The 21,275-nt window shown below is 44.3% G+C and overlaps 1 protein-coding gene across 1 annotated transcript in view; it reads left to right on the top strand.

The window, feature by feature from the left end:
- The window catches only part of lman1 (lectin, mannose-binding, 1), an 83,344-nt gene that overhangs the window by 9,825 nt on the left and 52,244 nt on the right, over positions 1-21,275 (top strand). The window contains exons 2-5 of the mRNA XM_070867897.1: positions 1,626-1,780; positions 1,871-1,978; positions 5,471-5,532; positions 14,858-14,957. Of these exons, the coding sequence (XP_070723998.1) occupies positions 1,626-1,780; positions 1,871-1,978; positions 5,471-5,532; positions 14,858-14,957 (425 nt within the window). The remainder of the gene's footprint in view (positions 1-1,625; positions 1,781-1,870; positions 1,979-5,470; positions 5,533-14,857; positions 14,958-21,275) is intronic.

Raw genomic sequence — 21,275 nt, 5'->3', positions numbered from 1 at the left:
TCAAAGCACTTTGCAGCCAATTAAGCACTTTTGGAGTGTAGTCACTATTGTAATGTGAGAAACATGGCAGCCAATTTGTGCACAGCAAGCTCCCACAAACAGCACTGTGATAATGATCAGTTGTTTGAGGGATAAATATTGGTCAGGACACTAGGGATAATTTTCCTGCTCTTTGAAATAGTGCCATGGGATCTTTTACGTCCACTTGAGGGAGCAGACGGGGCCTCAGTTAACGTCTCATCCAAAAGACGACACCTCTGACAGTGCAGCACTCCCTTAGCACTGCACTGGAGTGTCAGTCTAGATTTATGTGCTCGAGCCCCTGGAGTGGGACTTGAACCTACAACCTTCTGACTCCGAGGCAAGTGTGCTACCAACTGAACCACAACTGACGTCTAAGCCATGAATATAGATTGTAAGTAGCTATAGACATTACCAAATCACCAACTCAAGTTATAAGGTGGTTAATAGCTGACCTGTGCAGATTAATAGGGTCCTTGGGCTTGGTCCCTTATCCACACAAAGTTAACTGATATCGGCTAGAGTGGTGCTGGTGATATAACAGTTGGCTTCAGCACCCCTGGGTTAGGAAGGGGAAAGTTGACCAGGGTTCCTGCTGTTGATCTGTAGTTGATGATCACTGCTAGAAATGGCTGTTGGATGAGGACAGGATTGATTTCTGTTGTAATGCCTATGTGGTCTCAAAGCTGGCTAATGCTGTTTAGATTTCTTTTACATGAACAATGGACAGGAAAGATTCAGTCTGTTTTTGTTGTACTTGTAACCATTACAGTACTTCACATGTAAGACTACAACTTGGGAATTGTCAATTATCCTCGTGGTTTTACCCTAGTGGTTTTACAATATCAGAAAAATATGAAATTTGTATTTTAATCCATGGATTGGTACATTTAATTAGATACTGAGAATTTCAGGCAATTAATCTTTGCTTCATAATTAATTTGATCATTAATTCCAGTCTTTATACTGAAATGTGAGATAGTTATGAGTTACTAATGTAAATCAATTAAAGTATCATAGGTATCCACTATAAAGCTCCCAAATATAACATGGCTCTTAGTATGTTGCTGATGATTCCTTTGTGAATGGTTTAGCTGTATAAATTGCTTGTGTGGCTCTCAATTAGGCTAAAGTATAAAAATTATTGTTTAAAGAAAATCTTTACTTGCATGACAGTAATTAATATGCTTTGTTTGGATGTTCTCATTTTGGTAACTTCATAATTTTAATATTTTAGCTTGCTTGCCTTTTTCACCTTTAGTGTGCATCATTAAAAGTTATGAAGATAGACATGGAGGACCAGATTAATATGCTGCTGTAAAGGAGTCATCTGGTAGAAGACAGCTGGTCAGAATTGAATATCCAGATTAATATCGTGGTGTTTTACTTGATTACCTTTTAGGAATTAGTAAAATTTCAGAGTTTTATCTTTTTGGAGATCTTGTCAGTAGTTGGTTGCCTACGTCAGGAGATTGAGTGGGCTGGGTCGAGTCCAAAATGGGATAATTTGAATATGTTCTATGGACTGAACCGGTTCAGTCAGCCAAATGTTGTTTCATCACTCTGTACATTTGTATGTATTGAGACATTTTCTTTTTCTTTAGACGCAATCCCTAGTGCAGATCAAATCCGTATAACACCATCACTGAGAAGTCAGAAGGGGTCTGTTTGGACAAAAAGCAAATTTAACTCTGAAAATTGGGAAATTGAAGTTACTTTCCGTGTGACAGGGAGAGGAAGGGTCGGAGCTGATGGACTGGTAATGACATCTTAAAATTCTATTTTATATTGTGAGAAATTGCTGTGGTATTTGCAACTATAATTCACTTCTCCCACCTCTTCTGATTAGGCACTCTGGTACACAGCAGATCAAGGATTGGATGGTCCAGTTTTTGGAGCAGCTGACTCGTGGAATGGTGTTGGTATTTTCTTTGACTCCTTTGACAATGATGGAAAGGTATGTACAAATATAAGACTATTTCACAGAAATCAAAAGCCAAAGCAATTATTTTAACTTGTTTCAATAAAATCTCGTCAATTATTATGTTCGTATATGTGCACTCAGTGCATTTTTCCTCTGATTTGGGCAGTTGGAGTGTACAAGGTGCCACATAAAAGGTTACTAGATAAAAGTTCACAGGGTTGTGGGTAATATATTAGCATGGATAGAGGATTGACTAACTAACAGAAAACAGAGAGTCGGGATAAATGGTTCATTCTCTGGTTGACAAGCAGTAACTAGTGGGGTGCCGCAGGGATCAGTGCTGGGACCCCAACTATTTACAATCTATATTAACGACTTGGAAGCGGGGACTGAGTGTAATGTAGCCAAGTATGCTGACGATACAAAGATGGGAGGAAAAGCAATGTGTGAGGAGGACACAAAAAATCTGCAAAAGGACATAGACAGACTAAGTGAGTGGGCAAAAATTTGGCAGATGGAGTATAATGTTGGAAAGTGTGAGGTCATACATTTTGGCGGAAAGAAAATCAAAGAGAAAGTTATTATTTAAATGGAGAAAGATTGCAAAGTGCCACAGTACGACGGGACCTCGGGGTACTTGTGCATGAAACACAAAAGGATAGTATGCAGGTACAGCAAGTGATCAGGAAGGCCAATGGTACCTTGGCCTTTATTGCAAAGGGGATGGAGTATAAAAGCAGGGAAGTCTTGCTACAGCTAAATAAGGTATTGGTGAAGCCACACCTGGAATACTGCATGCAGTTTTGGTTTCCATATTTACGAAAGGATATACTTGCTTTGGAGTCAGTTCAGAGAAGGTTCACTAGGTTGATTCTGGGGATGAGGGGGTTGACTTATGAGGAAAGGTTGAGTAGATTGGGCCTCTACTCATTGGAATTCAGAAGAATGAGAGGTGATCTTATCGAAATGTATAAGATTATGAGGGGGCTTGACAAGGTGGATGCAGAGAGGATGTTTCCACTGATGGGGGAGACTAGAACTAGAGGGCATGATCTTAGAATAAGGGGCCGCCCATTTAAAACAGATGAGGGGAAATTTCTTCTGAGGGTTGTTAATCTGTGGAATTCACTGCCTCAGAGTGGTAGAAGCTGGGACATTGAATAAATTTAAGACAGAAAGAGACAGTTTCTTAAACGATAAAAGGGTTATGGGGAGCGAGCGGGGAAGTGGAGCTGAGTCCATGATCAGATCAGCCATGATATTAAATGGCGGAGCAGGCTCGAGGGGCCGTATGGCCTACTCCTATTCCTATTTATGTCCTTATGTACCATTTGACAAAATGTCATCAGCACATAAGAAATAGGAGCAGGAGTAGGTATCATGGCCCCTCGAGCCTGCTCCGCCATTCAATAAGGTCATGGCTGAACTTCAACATCAACTCCACTTTCCCACCTTGCCCCCATATCCCTCGATTCTCTTAGTGCATAAAAATCTAGCGATCTCAGTCTTGAGAGAATTTGAATAACCATTTGACAGTTCTCCTATAATCTGTTTCTTTTTTGACATACCAATGGATGCATGTTCATTTTTAATCCACAAATGGCCACGGCTCACTTTATTTTTCAGCTCTCCAGTTTTTCATGACTCCACAAATTGTGGCTCTTAAATCCTTTCAGACTTCACATTTAGCAGACAAAAATTAGTCCATCATAAACAGTTTGCACTGTAATTCCTCCCCAGCATATAGCAATATGTGCTGTACAGAACTGACTTCAATCATATGAATCGTGAGTCCAGAAGTATTAGATAGGATTACACAGTGCAGAAACAGGCCATTCAGCCCAACCAGTCGACGCTGGCATTTATGCTCTACTCGAGCCTCCTCCTGTTTTTCCTCATCTAACTCTTTATCAGCATAACCCTCTCTTCCTTTGTATACTTATCTAGCTTCCCCTTAAATGAATCTATACTATTTGCTTCAACCACTTCATATGGCAGAGTTCCACATTCTCACCACTCTCTAGGTAAAGAAGTTTCTTCTGAATTCCCTATTTGATTTCATGGTAACTATCTTGTATTAATGGCCTCTAGTTTTGCTCTTCCCCGTAAGTGGAAACTCTCTCTCTCTATGTCTACTCTATCAAAATCTTTCATAATTTTAAAGACCTCCTATTAGGTCACCCCTTAGCCTTCTCTTTTTAAGAGAAAAGCGACCCAGCCTGTTCATCCTTTCCTGATAGGTACAACCTCGTATTTCTGGTATCATCCTTGATTTGATACCAGATGACACAACACTTGCTGGCTGAAGTTAAATGTAAATTGAAGAGTACTTTGTTAGTGTACTGGGTTGGGTTCTAGATTTCAGCGACATTAACACAGACTTGTGTGACTGCATAATCTGCTTTAATGTGTGCCATTCATTTAGATGCCAATGGCGTTTGAGCTCTGTTCTCAATATTATAGTTGTGTAGAGCTTCATACATCTGGCATTTGATTTAAATAATTGTTTCAATCCTGTTTCAATAGTTTACTTCACTGCTCTATCTATTTTTTGAATGTTTTAGCCAACACTCAGGTGTTCAGCACAGTGCATCTGTCTAAGGCTAAACCAGACTGTTTGCAATCTTGGTATCATATTTGACCCTTAAATGAGTTTCCGACTACATACCTGCGGCATAACTAAGACTGCCTGTTTCCACCTCTAACATTGCCCATCTCTGCTCCCGCCTCAGCTCATCTGCTGCTGAAATTTTCATCCATGCCCTTGATACCTCTAGACTTGACTATTCCAACACACTCCTGGCTGACCTCCCACATTCTACCCTACGTAAACTTGAGGTCATCCAAAACTTGGCCGCCCATGTTCTAACTTGCAGCAAGTCTCATTCACCAATCACCCTGCTGACCTACATTGGCTCCCGGTTGAACAATGCCTCGATTTCAACATTCTCATCCTTGTTTTCAAATCCCTCCATGGCCTCGCCCCTCCCTATCTCTGTAATCTCCTCCAGCCCCACAACTCCCGAGATATCTGCCCTCAAGCATCCCTGATTATAATCGCTCAACCATTGGTGGCTGTGCCTTCAACTGCCTAGGCCCTAAGCTTTGAAATTCTTTCCCTAAACCTCTCTACCTCTCTTTCCTCCTTTAAGACACTCCTTAAAACCTACCTCTTTGACCAAGCTTTTGGTCATTTGCCCTAATTTCTCCTTGTGTGGCTCAGTGTCAAATTTTTGACTTGTAACACTCCTGAGAAGCGCCTTGGGACGTTTTGCTACGTTAAAGGCGCTATATAAAAACTTGTGGTGAGTCAAAAAAAATTATTTTGAACATTAATAATGTAAGATGGTAATCATTGAATTAGTGTGCTGATGTTGAATTGCTGACGTGGAATCTTTTAAGCTATGCCAGTGAATAGAAGTTAATTTTTCATTTTAGAAGCAAAAGTTTAAAAAAAACAATCATGATGTTGCAAAATAATTATTGTGGAAAGATGAGCTGACTGTTTCTTTTTGTAACTTGTAGAAGAATAACCCAGTAATACTAGTCGTTGGAAACAATGGGCAACATCTTTATGATCATCAGAAGTAAGTTTTCTAAAGTAATTTATGCAGCTATTTAGCTTTTTTGTAATTAATGTAGCTACTGATTGGACTGAGGCACATTTTTGGGTTGGGGTGGAGGGTGGGGATTGAAGGGGTTATACTCTATCTAATGGGCTATATCTGACCTGAGAGTGCTTGATACTGAGGCTGAAAACTTGAAATGGCACGTGTTCGATTTCCCAGCATGGATAGCCCTCACTTTTTAAGCAAAAAAATCATTTTGAAAAAAGGTATCTGTTTTGCAATTTATTTCTCCATCATCTTCTGCGCTATCCTTTAATGTCCGCTGAACCTTTAAATAAAGTCAGCAGGGAAAGAAAAAATTTACCGGAAGGAAGGAGCTATGAAACTAGTTAACAATCAGAAATTGATTATTTTACATGGCCAAATTTAACCAACCTATTTTCTGATAAATGTATGTGTTTACAACACTTATCACTGTCAACTTGGCTCAGTTGGTAGCAATCTTGCTGTGGATTCAAGCCTCTCTCGGGGCTCAACTTTCTCCAGTAATTTTTTGGCGTACGTTTAAAAAAAAATTAAAGTTTCCCCAAGGAATGTGCACCAGCGTAACTCCATTAGTTAGTTTTTTTTAGGTTTGTTGTTTTTTGCGTAGTAGGGGGCGTAACCTGATTTCTGCACCAGTTTTTGTCAATTATGTAAGTTTGCCCAAAAAAAAATTCTCCTAGGTCGGCACATGTGACCACGCCCGAAAAACCTGGTGAGTTAAGAAAAACCAGCGCACATTGAAAAATCTGTGCAGAAAGACGCCACTGTTTTTCAGCAAAGTTTTGGAGGGAGTCAAGAACACTTAAATATGCATAATAAAGATTAATTTTTTTTTACCTTAATGCAGTAAATGGAAGTTTGATGGAATTCTGTAAGTTTTCATTTTTTTTAAACTGACACCCTGCCATCGAACGTCTGCAAGCGGGCTCGAGGGTTGGAGCATAGGCCAGCAGGATCGGTCCCGCGCCCGGACACACGGGTTTGGGGCTCGGCTGCAAAAGAAGCCCGGGGGTGGGGAGTGGGGGGGCGGGCGCTGTGGAACGCATACGGAAGGCATCAGTAGCCTGCACTACGCATCAAATTTAGCCCGGGGAGGGGGGCGGTGGGGGGCACCCGATCACTGCGCCTGCTCAGACTTGGGTGTAGTCCATACAGACCTTGTGGGGAGAGAGAACAAAGAACCTTGTCCTGCCTGCCTGCTGTTTTGAGCTTCTTGCAAAGGTAAAATTTAAGCATGGGGGCAATACTGCCAATGCCATACCTTATAGAAGCCTTTTGCATGTTGGTGCTGCGGAGGAGACAATTGATTCGACGAGGAACCTCAGAGCCCGTAGGGTGATGGGCAGGAGGCCTTACCCACGTCGGGCATATAGAGACAGGCGTTTGTACCTGCACCTGAGTGATGCAGACTGTGTCAGAAGGCTGCTTTTCCTCAATGAAATTGTAACTCAGATCTGTGAGTTAGTAAAAGCAGACCTCCAACCTAGAAGCATCAGGCGGACTGCTTTGTCAGTTGAAGTGAAGGTTACAGCTGCACTTTCATTCTATGCATCTGAATCGTTCCAAGCTACAACTGGGGATGTGCATGCCATTTCGCAACATGCGACAAATGTCTGCATTCGGCAGGTGACTGCTGCACTATATGCCCGGAAGAATGACTATATAAAGTTCCCCATGAGCGCCCAGGCAATGCATGACAGGGCTGTGGACTTCTCCAGGATTGGTGGCTTCCCAAAGGTACAGGGCTGCATTGATTGGAACCACATCGCCTTGCGAGCACCTTTTTGGAGGATTCCGAGATGTGCAGAAATAGAAAAGGCTTCCACTCGCAAAATGCACAAAAAAAGAACCATTCGAGATGAGCGTAACAAGGCAATTTATTAAAATGTATATATCACAGAATTTGTTTTCACAAGATTGTCTCTTAGTAGCTGCTGGCTGAGCTGCCAATACTTAGCACTCCACGGTTGACTCGTGTTAGGGCACAGCAAAGCCTTTCTACCATCTACAAGGCACAAGTCAGGAGTGTAATGGAATACTCTCCAATTGCCTGGATGAGTGCAGCTCCAACAACACTCAAGAAGTTGGACACCATCTAGAACAAAGCAGCCCGCTTGATTGGCAACCCCATCCACCACCTTAAACATTCACATCCTCCACCACCACTGTGGCTGCAGTGTGTACCATCTACAAGATGCACTGCAGCAACTCGCCAAGGTTTCTTCGACAGCACTTCCCAAACCGACAACCTCTACCATCTAGAAGGACAAGGGCAGCAGGTGCTTGGGAACTCCATCACCTCCAAGTTCCCCTCCAAGTTACACACTTGGAAATATATCGCCATTCCTTTGTCGTCGCTGGGTCAAAATCCTGGAACTCTCTCCCTAACAGCACTGTGGGAGTACCTTCACCACACTGACTGCAGCGGCTCACCGCCACCTTCTTGAGGACAATTAGGGATGGGCTATAAATGCTGGCCTTGCCAGCGGTGCCCACATTCGAAGAACACTTTTTTTTAAAAACAAGGGGGTTGGGGGTAAGAGATAACGGGGCCAAAATTGCCCTTCGCCCTGTTTGGGATGGATAATTCGAATTACCGCCAGTACAGATGGGGCGGGGAATAGAGGGAAATAGGGCACTTTTGACTGCAAAAAATGAACGGGGGCGGTGTTGGGGCCGGAAGAGAGTCGGGGCGGAAAGCAAGTGGTGTCGTCGGCGCAGCGCTGATGTGTAGCAAGATCCCTCCCCTTCACTTAAAGGGGAGGGACACTGCGAGGCCTCCTTGGCACCCACTGGGCCACTAGGGAAGGCTGGCCCGGCACCCAAGAGGGGGTGCTGGCTGCTTGTTAGTGGCCTGGCCAAACCAGTGGCCGCCATTGTCTGGCCGACTGCAGATTCGGCCAACAAATAAAACAAAATGGCGGCTGTGGCGGCGCGCCCTCCCCTTTAAGGACGGATGTGTCGCCCAGCCACTGGCAGCTTCCCACCGCGCGAACCTGTTAGGGGCACTGAGCAGCGGCGGCTGTGCTCCCGTGGGGCGATTTCCCCCGCGGGGCGAAAAAGGCGTCGCCGTGCAGCCAACAACGGGTCGAAGGGATGGAAACACGGGTTACACTATCTGCCTGCCCCCGGTTGGAGAGGCCTTCCCGTTCCATTTTAACGAGCCTTAAAAAAAAAGTGACAATTTTGGCCCCAACTATATTGTGATGTGACATTTTTTGACTAGTGGCCCACCAAAGGAACCTCCAAATTAGTTTTAAATCTTAATCCATAGTGCCTCTATATTAATCTAAATGGCTTGAATTCACAGCCACCTTAAATATCACCAGTTGGATATGTGGTATTCATCTACATTGTGGCAGCCAAAGGGCATCACAGAATATCTTTTGTTTATAGTTTATTAATTAAAGCCCAAAAGGCCCATCTGTCTCCATCAGCTGACCAGCTATAGAATATTATCCTGACAATTTTTATACGGTGTTTGTGCCGCCACTACAATATCATCGACTTATAATTACTGAAAGCTGGTCTGTAGAAGAGACCAGACACATCCTTTAAGGGATTCGATCTGGAAGATGAAGATATGTTGGGATGTTACAAAAATGCAAGTTGACTATTGCAGATCTAGTCCTTTTGGCTCAGGGATTTGAGACATACATGCATATCATTAAAGGATGTGTTATGAAGAAACTCAATAGATTTGAGGGGCAATTTTCGAGGTGCATATTGGAGAATTGCACACCCAAGTCAATGATTTTTCCTTCCATGAATTTTAATGGATGGAAAATCACAGGCTGGGGTAAAGGGATTGTATAATTTCCTGATATACATGGGATTAGAGCACCAACGTGGAAAACCACCCATCAGTGTCGACAAGTTAACTGGTATCCACTCTAGAATGCTCAAGGGAATGTGAGCAGTAATCGGGAAGGATTCTGGTTAATATTTTAATGGGGTTCATAAACATAATATACCTCAGGGCGAGTAGATGGAAGCATTATGCCAATATTGAAATGGCCTGAAACATGTAATAAAAATGACAACTATATTGCCAGCTGAAGTTGTCAATTAGTGACATTTGCAGAAGCCGGGCAGAACCAGTGGGAAAAACCTGCCAGGTTACAAATTTGGTTGTTACCTACTTCAAGCCATCTATTTGCAAGAAAAATTTAAATATGGTGTGTTGGTTTTGGCTGAACTACAAAATAGACTTTGCAGAGGTGACGTCAAAGATAAATGTTAATTGTTCAAGAGATATCTACTTGGTATTCAGGACAAAGCTGGTGCTCCAAGTTAACATCCAATTGATAAAGCCTCGAGTCAAGCTGGGTGTCTTAATGTGATGCAGGCAGTGACTAGTGGGGTACCACAAGGTTCTGTGCTGGGGCCCCAGCTGTTTACATTGTACATTAATGATTTAGACGAGGGGATTAAATGTATCTCCAAATTTGCAGATGACACTAAGTTGGGTGGCAGTGTGAGCTGCAAGGAGGATGCTATGAGGCTGCAGAGTGACTTGGATAGGTTAGGTGAGTGGGCAAATGCATGGCAGATGAAGTATAATGTGGATAAATGTGAGGTTATCCACTTTGGTGGTAAAAACAGAGAGACAGACTATTATCTGAATGGTGACAGATTAGGAAAAGGGGAGGTGCAACGAGACCTGGGTATCATGGTACATTAGTCATTGAAGGTTGGCATGCAGGTACAGCAGGCGGTTAAGAAAGCAAATGGCATGTTGGCCTTCATAGCAAGGGGATTTGAGTACAGGGGCAGGGAGGTGTTACTACAGTTGTACAGGGCCTTGGTGAGGCCACACCTGGAGTATTGTGTAGCGTTTTGGTCTCATAACTTGAGGAAGGACATTCTTGCTATTGAGGGAATGCAGCGAAGGTTCACCAGACTGATTCGCGGGATGGCGGGACTGACATATCAAGAAAGACTGGATCAACTGGGCTTGTATTCACTAGAGTTCAGAAGAATGAGAGGGGATCTCATAGAAACATTTAAAATTGCGATGGGTTTAGACAGGTTAGATGCAGGAAGAATGTTCCCAATGTTGGGGAAGTCCAGAACCAGGGGTCACAGTCTAAGGATAAGGGGTAAGCCATTTAGGACCGAGATGAGGAGAAACTTCTTCACCCAGAGAGTGGTGAACCTATGGAATTCTCTACCACAGAAAGTTGTTGAGGCCAATTCACTAAATATATTCAAAAAGGAATTAGATGTAGTCCTTACTATTAGGGGGATCAAGGGGTATGGCGAGAAAGCAGGAATGGGGTACTGAAGTTACATGTTCAGCCATGAACTCATTGAATGGCGGTGCAGGCTCGAAGGGCCGAATGGCCTACTCCTGCACCTATTTTCTATGTTTCTATGTTTCTATGTTTTTACTCCATTAATGTGCAGCACGTGTGTGATAACATGCATTGCATCATGTCAGTTGATGAAAGATACCCTGGGAACACCCATGATGCGTTCATCCTATGCGAGAGCATTATATCTGCCATGTTTCAGCAGCAGCCAGAAGGGCAGAGCAAATAGTGTTTCCGATGCTTGGACCATTCCGGAGGCTACTTGCAATACTCCCCTGAGATTGTCAGTCAATTCACTGTTGTGTGCTGCATGTTGCATAACTTAGCCATCATGAGCAGCAGCAGCTGGTAGTAGAAGACCCAACCGAGAGTGGCTGATGGTAATGATGAGGAAGATGCAGATGACGAGGAGGATGAGGAAGCCATGCTTCCTGAACCCGGAGCACGACGGCGAAGGAGGGCGGGCCGTCGTGCCCCTTTAACGATTGCTCGACCCTTGCGTCAGCAGCTCATCCGTGAACGCTTTGCTGCCTGAATGCTCAGCGGCAACTATTCCGCATGGACCATGTTTACTGTTTGGACATGTTCCGTAATGTTGTGTTGTGTTAATGGAACAAATGATGGAAACGATTTTTGTTTACTTCAAAAAATTGTGTTAATAATGGAACCAAATAATGGAAATAATTGTTATAATTTAAAATATATTTTATTCAAAAGCTTAAACATTTGTTTGTACTTAGCTTTAATAAACATATTCTTGTATCAAACTTTAAAGTTTTCACTTAAGATCAATTACAAACTCTAAGATCACTTACTAACTTTTACTAACGTAAACTTACATAACTTACAAAAAATTTTAATTTGAGAAACGTTACAACAGTAAAACAACAATAATAGCAGCAGCAAAGAAAGGCTGCATCCATCTCTCCTCCACCTTATTCTAAAACCTCCCGCTGCGCTTGGTCTTGGTGACTCCACCACCCCTGTCTGTAGCCGGTGGCACAGTGTTTCTCGGGTTGGTTCTTTCGAACATCTCTAGTAATGCGCACTTCTTGATTGGGGGTTGGGGAGGGCAGCTGGTAATGTGGAAGGCCCGGCTTGGGCCTCTTCAGAGGCTCGTCTGGTATTGGAGTGGGAGTGGCAGTTCATTCTGTCAATGGGCATGTTCCCTTATTGCAGCAGCTAACTCCAACATTCCCTCCCTCATGTGTCCTGACAGTGTCTCAACTACCTCCAACATTCCTTCCCTCATGTTCGCCAACTGTGTCTCACCTACCTGTGACATGCCCTCCCACATGTTGAGCAAAAGTGTGTCCACTACCTGCAACATTCCCTCCCTCATGTTTCCGGACAGCATTCCCATTTCTTGTGAGAGTGTTGTTACTTCTCCAGACTGTCCCGATACCTCATCACCCACCCCACTGGTGGTGTCCAGGAGTGATCGAGTAAGGTCAATGCTCTCCGCACTCATGGCCATCATGTGAACCACATCTGTTAGATTCTGCACCTCAGGAGAGCACGGTCGAGCTCTCCTTCCCCCTCCTCACCCTGGGTGTGGCGCGCAGCATCCCAGTGGGACCCGCAGCCTCGGACGGTAGGGCCCTGGGTGTGCCTCGCTGCATCCCACTGGGACCCGCAACCTCGGATGGTGGGGCCCTGGGTGTGCCTTGCTGCATCTCACTGGAATCCCCAGCCTCGGACGGTGGGAAACCATGGAATATCCCACCAACACTCAAACCACTACTCTGGAGGGGCTAGCACCTCAGTGGGCGGCACCTGCACCACCTCCAAAGTGAGTACAACAGTGGGGACTTCATCCATCACCCCCACCTCACCCCTATGCTCTTGGTCTGGAAGGTGGGATTGGAAGATGTTCTCCTCTTCAGGCTCGTCCTCATCTAATAATCTTCTGCATCGTCTGGGTTGGCCTCAAGTTCTGCAAAATATAACCGAACAGACAGCAGCAGAGGAGGGGACAGGATGGCATGAGTAGGCTCACAGCACAAGCAGCAGGCTGATTTAAAGGACCACGATGAATGATGGCACATTACATCATCGAAGCGTAGCTGAGGGAGACATCCCCATGAACTGAAGCATGGCTAGCCCGTGCAGTAGTTAACATTTAGGAAAGCCAGACTGTGGAATTTGCAGGCCTTGACTGTGGGCCCAGCTTGTGCGGTGTGGTTGCTTTTCTCCTGGCAGGACCCATCAAAGCAATGACGTAAGGGTGTCAGTGGGTAAAGATTTGCCGGGCTTCCTCCTGTTCGAGTTCTTTCTTGTTTGTTGTGTGCCACTTGCCTCTGCAAAGATGAAAATCTTAACATTTTAGCGAGGGTGTCTTTCTGCTGGGTGGGACATATACAGACGGTTACATTTACAATTGCAATTCCATTGAAAAATGAAAATATTACTTACACCAGCTACTTGACCAAGGTCCTGCGGCTTCTTTTTCCACTGGCCTCCAGACCTCGGATTGCTCAGTAATCTTCTGCAACTTGGTTCCAGTGTTTCTTCATTTTTTTGGGGTGGAAATTTTATGTGACCTCTGCTAGTGTCCAGCTCCTGCCATCTGCTCTCAATCCACTTCATCCTGTAAGAAATTCTTGGTCCTTGGCTCCGTGTTGCATCTTGTATTGCAGCTCCATGTTGCATCTTGTATTGCAGCTCCAATTGTTCGTGATAATTAAAGTTCTCGCCACACAACTGGCTCTTTTTAAAAATGGCCGATTTGCAGACGAGGAGCTGTACTGTGCATGCGCACCCATAGGAATCACGTCAAAAATGTCTTTTTTTTCGCGCATACGCAGAAGGGGCAGCATAGTTTTTTCAGCAGATATTTGGCTCCATCCCCGATGCTACAGGACAGGTTGCGCTGTGCCAATTTGGAAAAGTAGAGCGGGGACACTTGGCACATTTACTTTTGAAGTAGTTGTGGCCTAGACAAACGGGCTTAACTCTGGCAATACGCCAAAAACCGGCTTTGGGCAAAATTGAGCCCTAGGACTTGCTGGAAATCTAGGTTGACCATCGAGTACAATGCTGAGCGAGGGAGTGTTGCATTGTCAAAATTGCCATCTTTTTGAATGAGACACTAAACCAACATCCAGTCTGCCTCTTTCGTGATTCAGTGGATGTTAATGATTCCATACCACGATTTGAAGAGATCTGTGTTCCGGCTAACTTCTTCCTTGTGCCAACACCAATGAAAATAGACTAACTAGTTATTCAGTTTATTACTATTTGTGGGTCTTTGCTGTGAGCAAAACAACTACAAATGCCTGTCCACTGAACTGACTGCACTTTCTCTTTGCTGATTTCACTCTTGTACTTTTTTTTAAGGGGAGTTGTCTTTGCAAAAGTGACTAATCTCTTGATTTGTTTGTAAATGCACAGTATGATGCAAATTGTCGAATTGCATCATGCTGTGATTGTATGCCAAATTCAGAATGTTCTATTTTTAAATGTTTGTCAACAAATTTTTCTTTAATTGAGTAATTCTTTTGAAATATGTTTAACTCCCAATTTATAAATAGCAGCTAAAAATCTGCAGTGTCATTTCTGAATTATGTCCAACTAATATGTGAAAGTTGAGATGGAGGCACTTGTTTCCCTTTAGCAGATTGGCTCTGCACAGCAATTCATTGAATAATCAAGATCCCACTGTAGATGTAAAAGTGATTTTTGTATTGTTGGGAAGACTGGAGCAAAATTATTGTATTTTAAAGAGACCTTTTAATAATTAAAGGTATATGTAGACCAAAAGTATGTCCATTACTTGGTCAGAAAAATGGATAGTTCAAAAATAGCAAGAACACTGTGCACTAAATTTTGAATACTTTTAAACCAGAATTAAGGCAGCATATGAAACTACAGCCAATTTTATGTTCATTATGTTTGCTGATTTGAAATAACTTTGGTTTAGTCTTGAAAAGATTAGCTTATGCCATTGTCAAAACACAGTAATAACTTACTTGCTTCTGCAGCGATGGTACAACACAAGCATTGGGCTCTTGTCTGAGAGATTTTAGGAACAAGCCTTACCCTGTGAGAGCTAGGATCATCTACTACAGAAAAACACTGACTGTAAGTCTCTTGTGCTTTGACATGTTCAAAATATATTGCAGCCTTGATAAGATTACTCTATTTTAGTCAAAGAAATCTGGTCTGAGCAATTATATTGGGAACAGCCATAGCTTCTCCGAAGAACCTATATTTGTTTAAAATGTTTTTGAAACAGTTTTTCAATAGATATATCCAAGATTCAGAAGGTAAAATCAAATGTTTTTTGGCAAATATTACAAAATATTATTACGTCTTGTGTTGCTTTAAGACTAGTTGCTCTTTCAGCATAGCTACTTCAACACCATTGACAAAGTTTGTTTATTGTATATCTGTTCTTTTTATGTGTAGTACTTTGCATTTGTCTACATTACATTTCATCTGCCATTGTTCTGCCTACTTGCATTCTTTGTCTAAATCATTTTGCACTTTCTGGTCTAACTCTTTCGATTCCACTGCCTCTCTTAGTTCGGTACTGTCTGCAATTTGACAGTTTTTCATTAAGTTTCTGAATTTGAGTCATTAGTAACAGCAGTGGTCCTTGCACCGATCCCTGAGACACACCACTCTACTTTATCCACCTGTCCCCCCCCCCCCCCCACTCTGACACAGTTCCTCTAACGTACTCATTTGCTATACTTCGTCCAGTTTCTTATCCATGCCTAGGATTTACCCAGAATCCCTCACTTTGTGTTTGCTTAATAGTTTCTTTTTCCAAAAGCTTTTTGGAAGTTGAGGGGCACCATATGCCCCTCAACTTGAAGGACAGTCCTCTTAGGTTGTCACTTTTTCACAGAAGCCACGGAAGTTGGTCAGGCAGGATCTTCCCCCATCTGCATTCGGGTTGATTGCTGTTAACTAGGCGATTGTAAAGATTGTTTTAAAATTTACTCCTGATAACCCATTTCATTATTTTACAAGGCATAGAAGTAAGATTTCTAAGCCTGTAGTTGACTATGTCTGTATTGTTGTTCATTTTAAATATGGGTACTGTCCCTACCACTTACACCTTCCCTGTTTATCTCAAACAGCCGCCTATATCTGCTGCTAACCATTTGCCATTGCCATAAGGGTCAATTACAAAGTCAGTTGATCGTTTTAAGCACTCCAACTATTTTGTGTAATTGAAGCAGCTGTTCGCTCCTGTTATCAAGTTCTTTTGAGGCAGCCCTGCTGTTTTCAGTTATTAGAAGTCATTATTTTACTTGGGATATCTTTATCTGGAATGGGCAGGTTGCTCATGTTTTCCAGTGAATATTTGGAGGAAATAGTCATTCAGGATATTTAAAATTTCATGCTCATTCTCTGTTTCAATCCTGTTTGATCTGTTACAGTTTTCATGTCTTCTGCCTGCTTGCTGTTGTAGTACTGAGTATTTTTTTTACTGTTTAGCCTCACTCCTTTGACTTTTTACATGTCATTTTTGCCCTCTAGTCAATCATTTTACTTGTATTTGCATTTTCTTGTCATCCTAGTGAGCCACTCCTCTGTTCCACCTGTGGGATTTGTCCAGGCTGTTTTCCCTCTTATCTCACTTTAATTGGCTTGTCCAAGTAGGGTCATGTTTATTACTTCTGAGTTTTAAATGTTCTATACCCTTGAATATTATATTTTATTTCCATCCTATGTTTCTTAGTCCTCCAGGTGCAGTATTATACCTTTTAAAAGGTGTTCCATTGATGTGTTGAAGAACCTTCCCCCAATTCATTTGCTTTAGTTGTTCCCTAATTTAGCCCTTTTTAAAGTTATGTACCTAACTCCTGGTCTTAAGTATTTCTGACTGACAGATCATGTTAAACTTCCATCATTCTGTAGTTGCTGTCCCCAGGGTGCCATGATTTCCATATCTTGTACATTTTCTAGGTCATAAAAACATAAATAAGAGATGGAGTAGGCCATTGGCCCATCGAACCAGCTTCGCCATTCAACAAGATCATGGCTGATCTTCTACCTCAACTCCACCTTCCTGCACTATCCCCATTTCTAGTTCTCAAAAATGTATCTGTCTTGAATATACTCAATGATTGAGCATCCACAGCTCGCTGGGGTAGAGAATTCCAAAGAATCACAACTCTTTGAGTGAAGAAATTTCTCCTCATCTCCGTCCTAAATGGCCGACCCTTTATTCTGAGTCTGTGACCCCGTGTTCTAGATTCCTCAGTCAAGGGAAACATTTTCTCAGCATTAACCCTGTCAAGCCCCTTAAGAATTTTACATGTTTCAATTAGATTATCCCCTCATTCTTCTAAACTCCAATGAATATAGGCTTAGTCTACTCAATCTCTCCTCATAGGGCCATTTCCTCATCCCAAGAATCAGTCCAGCGAACCTTTGTTCACTCCCCCTAAAGCAAGCATGTCTTTCCTTAGCTAAGGAGACCAGAACTGTACACAGTACTCCAGGTGTGGCCTCCCCAGTGCCCTGTATATGGTTATGAACGAATATCCGATCAAAATGAGCATGCCTGTCATGGCTTCTTTGATGCACTGGTCCAAGAAATTCATACATTATATTTACCAACTTGAGTCTAAACCACAAGGGTTTTCTCAGTTTATGTTGGTTTGATTGAAGTCTCCCATTTAAAATTATTTTCCTGTTCTTACACAGCCTTCCTATCACTTAATGGAGCAATTTATCCTTCTTCTGATTAAGTGGACTATAATCTATTCGTATTAGCATTGAATTTTAGCATTAGAGATATCTAGCCAGAGTAGTTCATTTTGTCACTTTCTACATCCCACAGGATCGACTTTTACCTCAAAGGTAACTTTTTTTAATATATGTACTGAGACCAGTGAGGGAGAACCCACAGATAATCAATCCACCACAGACAAAAACTGCATTGGGTAGGGCATCAGTGCAGCTCCAATTTATTTCTTTATTTAAAAAATTATATTTGAACAACATGATTCTTTTTGTTTCGCCTTCGAGAGCTTTAAGATCCAGGTTTTAATTGCAGCTTTGTTTTAATATTTATCTGATATGGTGTCTATTTTTATGTTTTTTTTAAACAATTGGATAATTAAAAGATAATCTCATAAGAACATAAGAAGTAGGAGTAGGCCATTTGGCCCCTCGAGCCTGCTCTGCCATTCAATAAGATCATGGCTGATCTGATCAAGGACTCAGTTCCACTTCCCTGCCCGCTCTCCATAACCCTTTACTCCCTTATCGCTCAAAAATCTGTCTATCTCCGCCTTAAATATATTCAATGACCCAGCCTCCGCAGCTCTCTGGGGCAGAGAATTCCATAGATTTACAACCTTCTGAAAGAAGAAATTTCTCCTCATCTCAGATTTAAATGGGTGGCCCCTTATTCTGAGACGATGTCCCCTAATTTTAGTTTCCCCAAAGAGTGGAAATATCCTCTCTCCATCCACTTTGTCAAGACCCCTCATTATCTTATATATTTCAATTTAAGATCACTTCTCATTCTTCTGAACTCCAATGTGTATCGGCCCAACCTATCCTTATAAGTCAACCCCCTCCTCTCCGGAATCAACCGAGTTAACCTTCTGTGAACTGCCTCCAAGGCAAGTATTTCCTTCCTTAAATACGGAGACCAAAACTGTACGCAGTACTCTGTACAGTTGTAGCAGGACTTATAACATAAGAACATAAGAATTAGGAACAGGAGTAGGCCACCGAGCCCCTCGAGCCTGCTCCGCCATTCAAAAAGATCATGGCTGATCTGGCCGTGGACTCAGCTCCACTTACCCGCCCGCTCCCCATAACCCTTAATTCCCTTATTGGTTAAAAATCTATCTGTGATTTGAATACATTCAATGAGCTAGCCTCAACTGCTTCCTTGGGCAGAGAATTCCACAGATTCACAACCATCTGGAAGAAGAAATTCCTTCTCAACTCGGTTTTAAATTGACTCCCCCGTATTTTGAGGCTGTGCCCCCCAGTTCTAGTCTCCCCGACAAGTGGAAACAACCTCTCTGCCTCCATCTTGTCTATCCCTTTCATTATTTTAAATGTTTCTATAAGATCAATTCACTAAATATATTCAAAAAGGAGTTAGATGAGGTCCTTACTACTAGGGGGATCAAGGGGTATGGCGAGAAAGCAGGAATGGGGTACTGAAGTTGAATGTTCAGCCATGAACTCATTGAATGGCAGTGCAAGCTAGAAGGGCCGAATGGCCTACTCCTGCACCTATTTTCTATGTTTCTATCACCGCTCATCCTTCTGAACTCCAATGAGTAAAGACCCAGTCTATTCAATCTATCATCTCTGGAATCAGTCTAGTGAATCGTCTCTGTACCCCCTCCAAGGCTAGTATATCCTTCTTTAAGTAAGGTCACCAAAACTGCACGCAGTACTCCAGGTGCAGCCTCACCAATACCCTGTACAGTTGCAGCCGGACCTCCCTGCTTTTGTACTCCATCCCTCTCGCAATGAAGGCCAACATTCCATTCGCCTTCCTGATTACCTGCTGCACCTGCAAACTAACTTTTTGGGATTCATGCACAAGGAATTTACTCGGCCGCGTCCTCCGCCAGGATCAACTGGGAGAAATGTTCCGGACTCCTGGTGGGTCAGTGGCGGGTGGACTCCCTGCCGGAGGAGCTCGGGCCTTTTGCCTGGAGCACGACCCATCTCCTCTATCTGGGAGTCTACCTTAGCCCCGACGAGGGAGCCTGGCCGGCGAACTGGCAGGAGCTGGAGGCCAAGGTCGCCGCTCGCCTAGGGCGCTGGACAGGACTGCTCCGAGTGCTGTCCTACAGGGGTCGAGCGCTAGTCATAAACCAGCTGGTGGCCGCAATGCTGTGGTACCGGCTGGTCACTTTGACCCCTCCCCCTGCGTTTGTCGCCAAGATACAGAAGAAGCTGGTGGACTTCTTCTGGAACAACAGGAAGCACTGGGTCTCTGCTGCGGTCTTGAGTCTCCCGCTTGAGGAGGGCGGTCAGTCGTTGGTGTGCGTCAGCGCCCAGCTCGCGACTTTCCGTCTTCAGACCCTGCAGAGATACCTTTACGTCGAGCCCCCTCCTAAGTGGTGTGCTCTGGCGAGGTATTTCTTCCGCCAGCAGCGCGACCTCAATTATGACACGCAGCTCCTGTTTGTGAACTTGGGGGGGTGCCAGGACCGCCCTCCGGGAGCTGCCTGTCTTTTACAGGGAACTCATCAGGGTCTGGAACAAAGTCTCCACCAAGCGCAGCTCTCCGCCGGCTGGAGTGGCGGCCGTCCTGCAGGAACCGCTGCTCGGGAATCCGTACCTCCACGGCCGAGGTTTTATGTGGCGGTCGGAAGAGAGGGCTGTGGCTGGTGAGGTGACCAGGGTCAGGGACCTGCTCGATGGCGGAGGAGCGGGCTGGATGGCGCCAGACACGCTGGCGCGGCGCCTAAATTCTGCCAACGTCCGCCACGCGGCCGATGCCATCGAGTCGCTAAAAGCAGCTCTGGGCCCTGACTCCGTTAGGTGCATCGAGGAGGCTCAAGCACGTGGGGAGATCCCGTCCGAACTGACCCCCGTCCGGACGGAATTCCTCATCGGCGCCAAACCCCGGAACCTCCCTCGGGGGCCGGCGCCTCACAACTTGAGCCGCCTCGGGGAAATCCCCTCCGTGCCTTTCAGTTCCGCGCGGAGAGGTTTCCTGTACGGGCTGCTCCTGCACACCCACAACTTTGCCATCCTCGCCGGCCGTCCGGACACGCCATGGCGTACCATCTTGCCGTCCGGAGGAGGCGGGGGTCCCCGATGGAGGGCACTCTACGCAGGGGTCCTCCCACTATTCATCGGGGACTTGGCCTGGAGGGTGGTGCATGGAGCAGTGCCGTGCAACAAATTTTTAAGCCGGTTCACGGACTCCCAGGCCGCCTGCAATTTCTGCGGTCTGGAGGAGTCAGTGTTCCATGTTTTTATTGAGTGCACGGGGCTGCTCCTGAAATTCTGGCTGCACTTCAGTCCCACTCTCCTGATCTTTGGGCACCCTGTGCGGAGGGGAGCGGGTAGGTCCGAAGGCCTCCTCGTAGGACTGCTCCTGGGCACGGCCAAGGGTGCCATCAGCCGGTCCAGGCAGCGGGCGGTCGAGGGGGTCGTTCAACCTGACTGCCTGCCTCTCTTCCGCTCTTACATCCGGTCCAGGGTGTCCTTGGAGATGGAGCACGCGGTGTCCACCGGTACGCTCGCGGCCTTCCGCGAGAGGTGGGCACCGGAGGGACTGGAGTGCATCATCACGCCCGGCAACCAAATTTTAATTTGATTTTACGTTTTTAAGTTTAATTTGTTTTAATTGCCGGTGCTTTTAGTGTCCCCCTTCCCTTTTATAGGGGGCACTGGGGAAAATTGTGATTTTAGTGCCCAAAAAAAAAAACCAAAAAAAGAAAAACACAA

Source organism: Pristiophorus japonicus, chromosome 2 (genome assembly GCF_044704955.1).
Source record: "Pristiophorus japonicus isolate sPriJap1 chromosome 2, sPriJap1.hap1, whole genome shotgun sequence".
NCBI lineage: Eukaryota > Metazoa > Chordata > Chondrichthyes > Pristiophoridae > Pristiophorus > Pristiophorus japonicus.
Note: the sequence above shows the minus strand (reverse complement) of the source record. Positions and strands in the feature narration are given on the sequence as shown.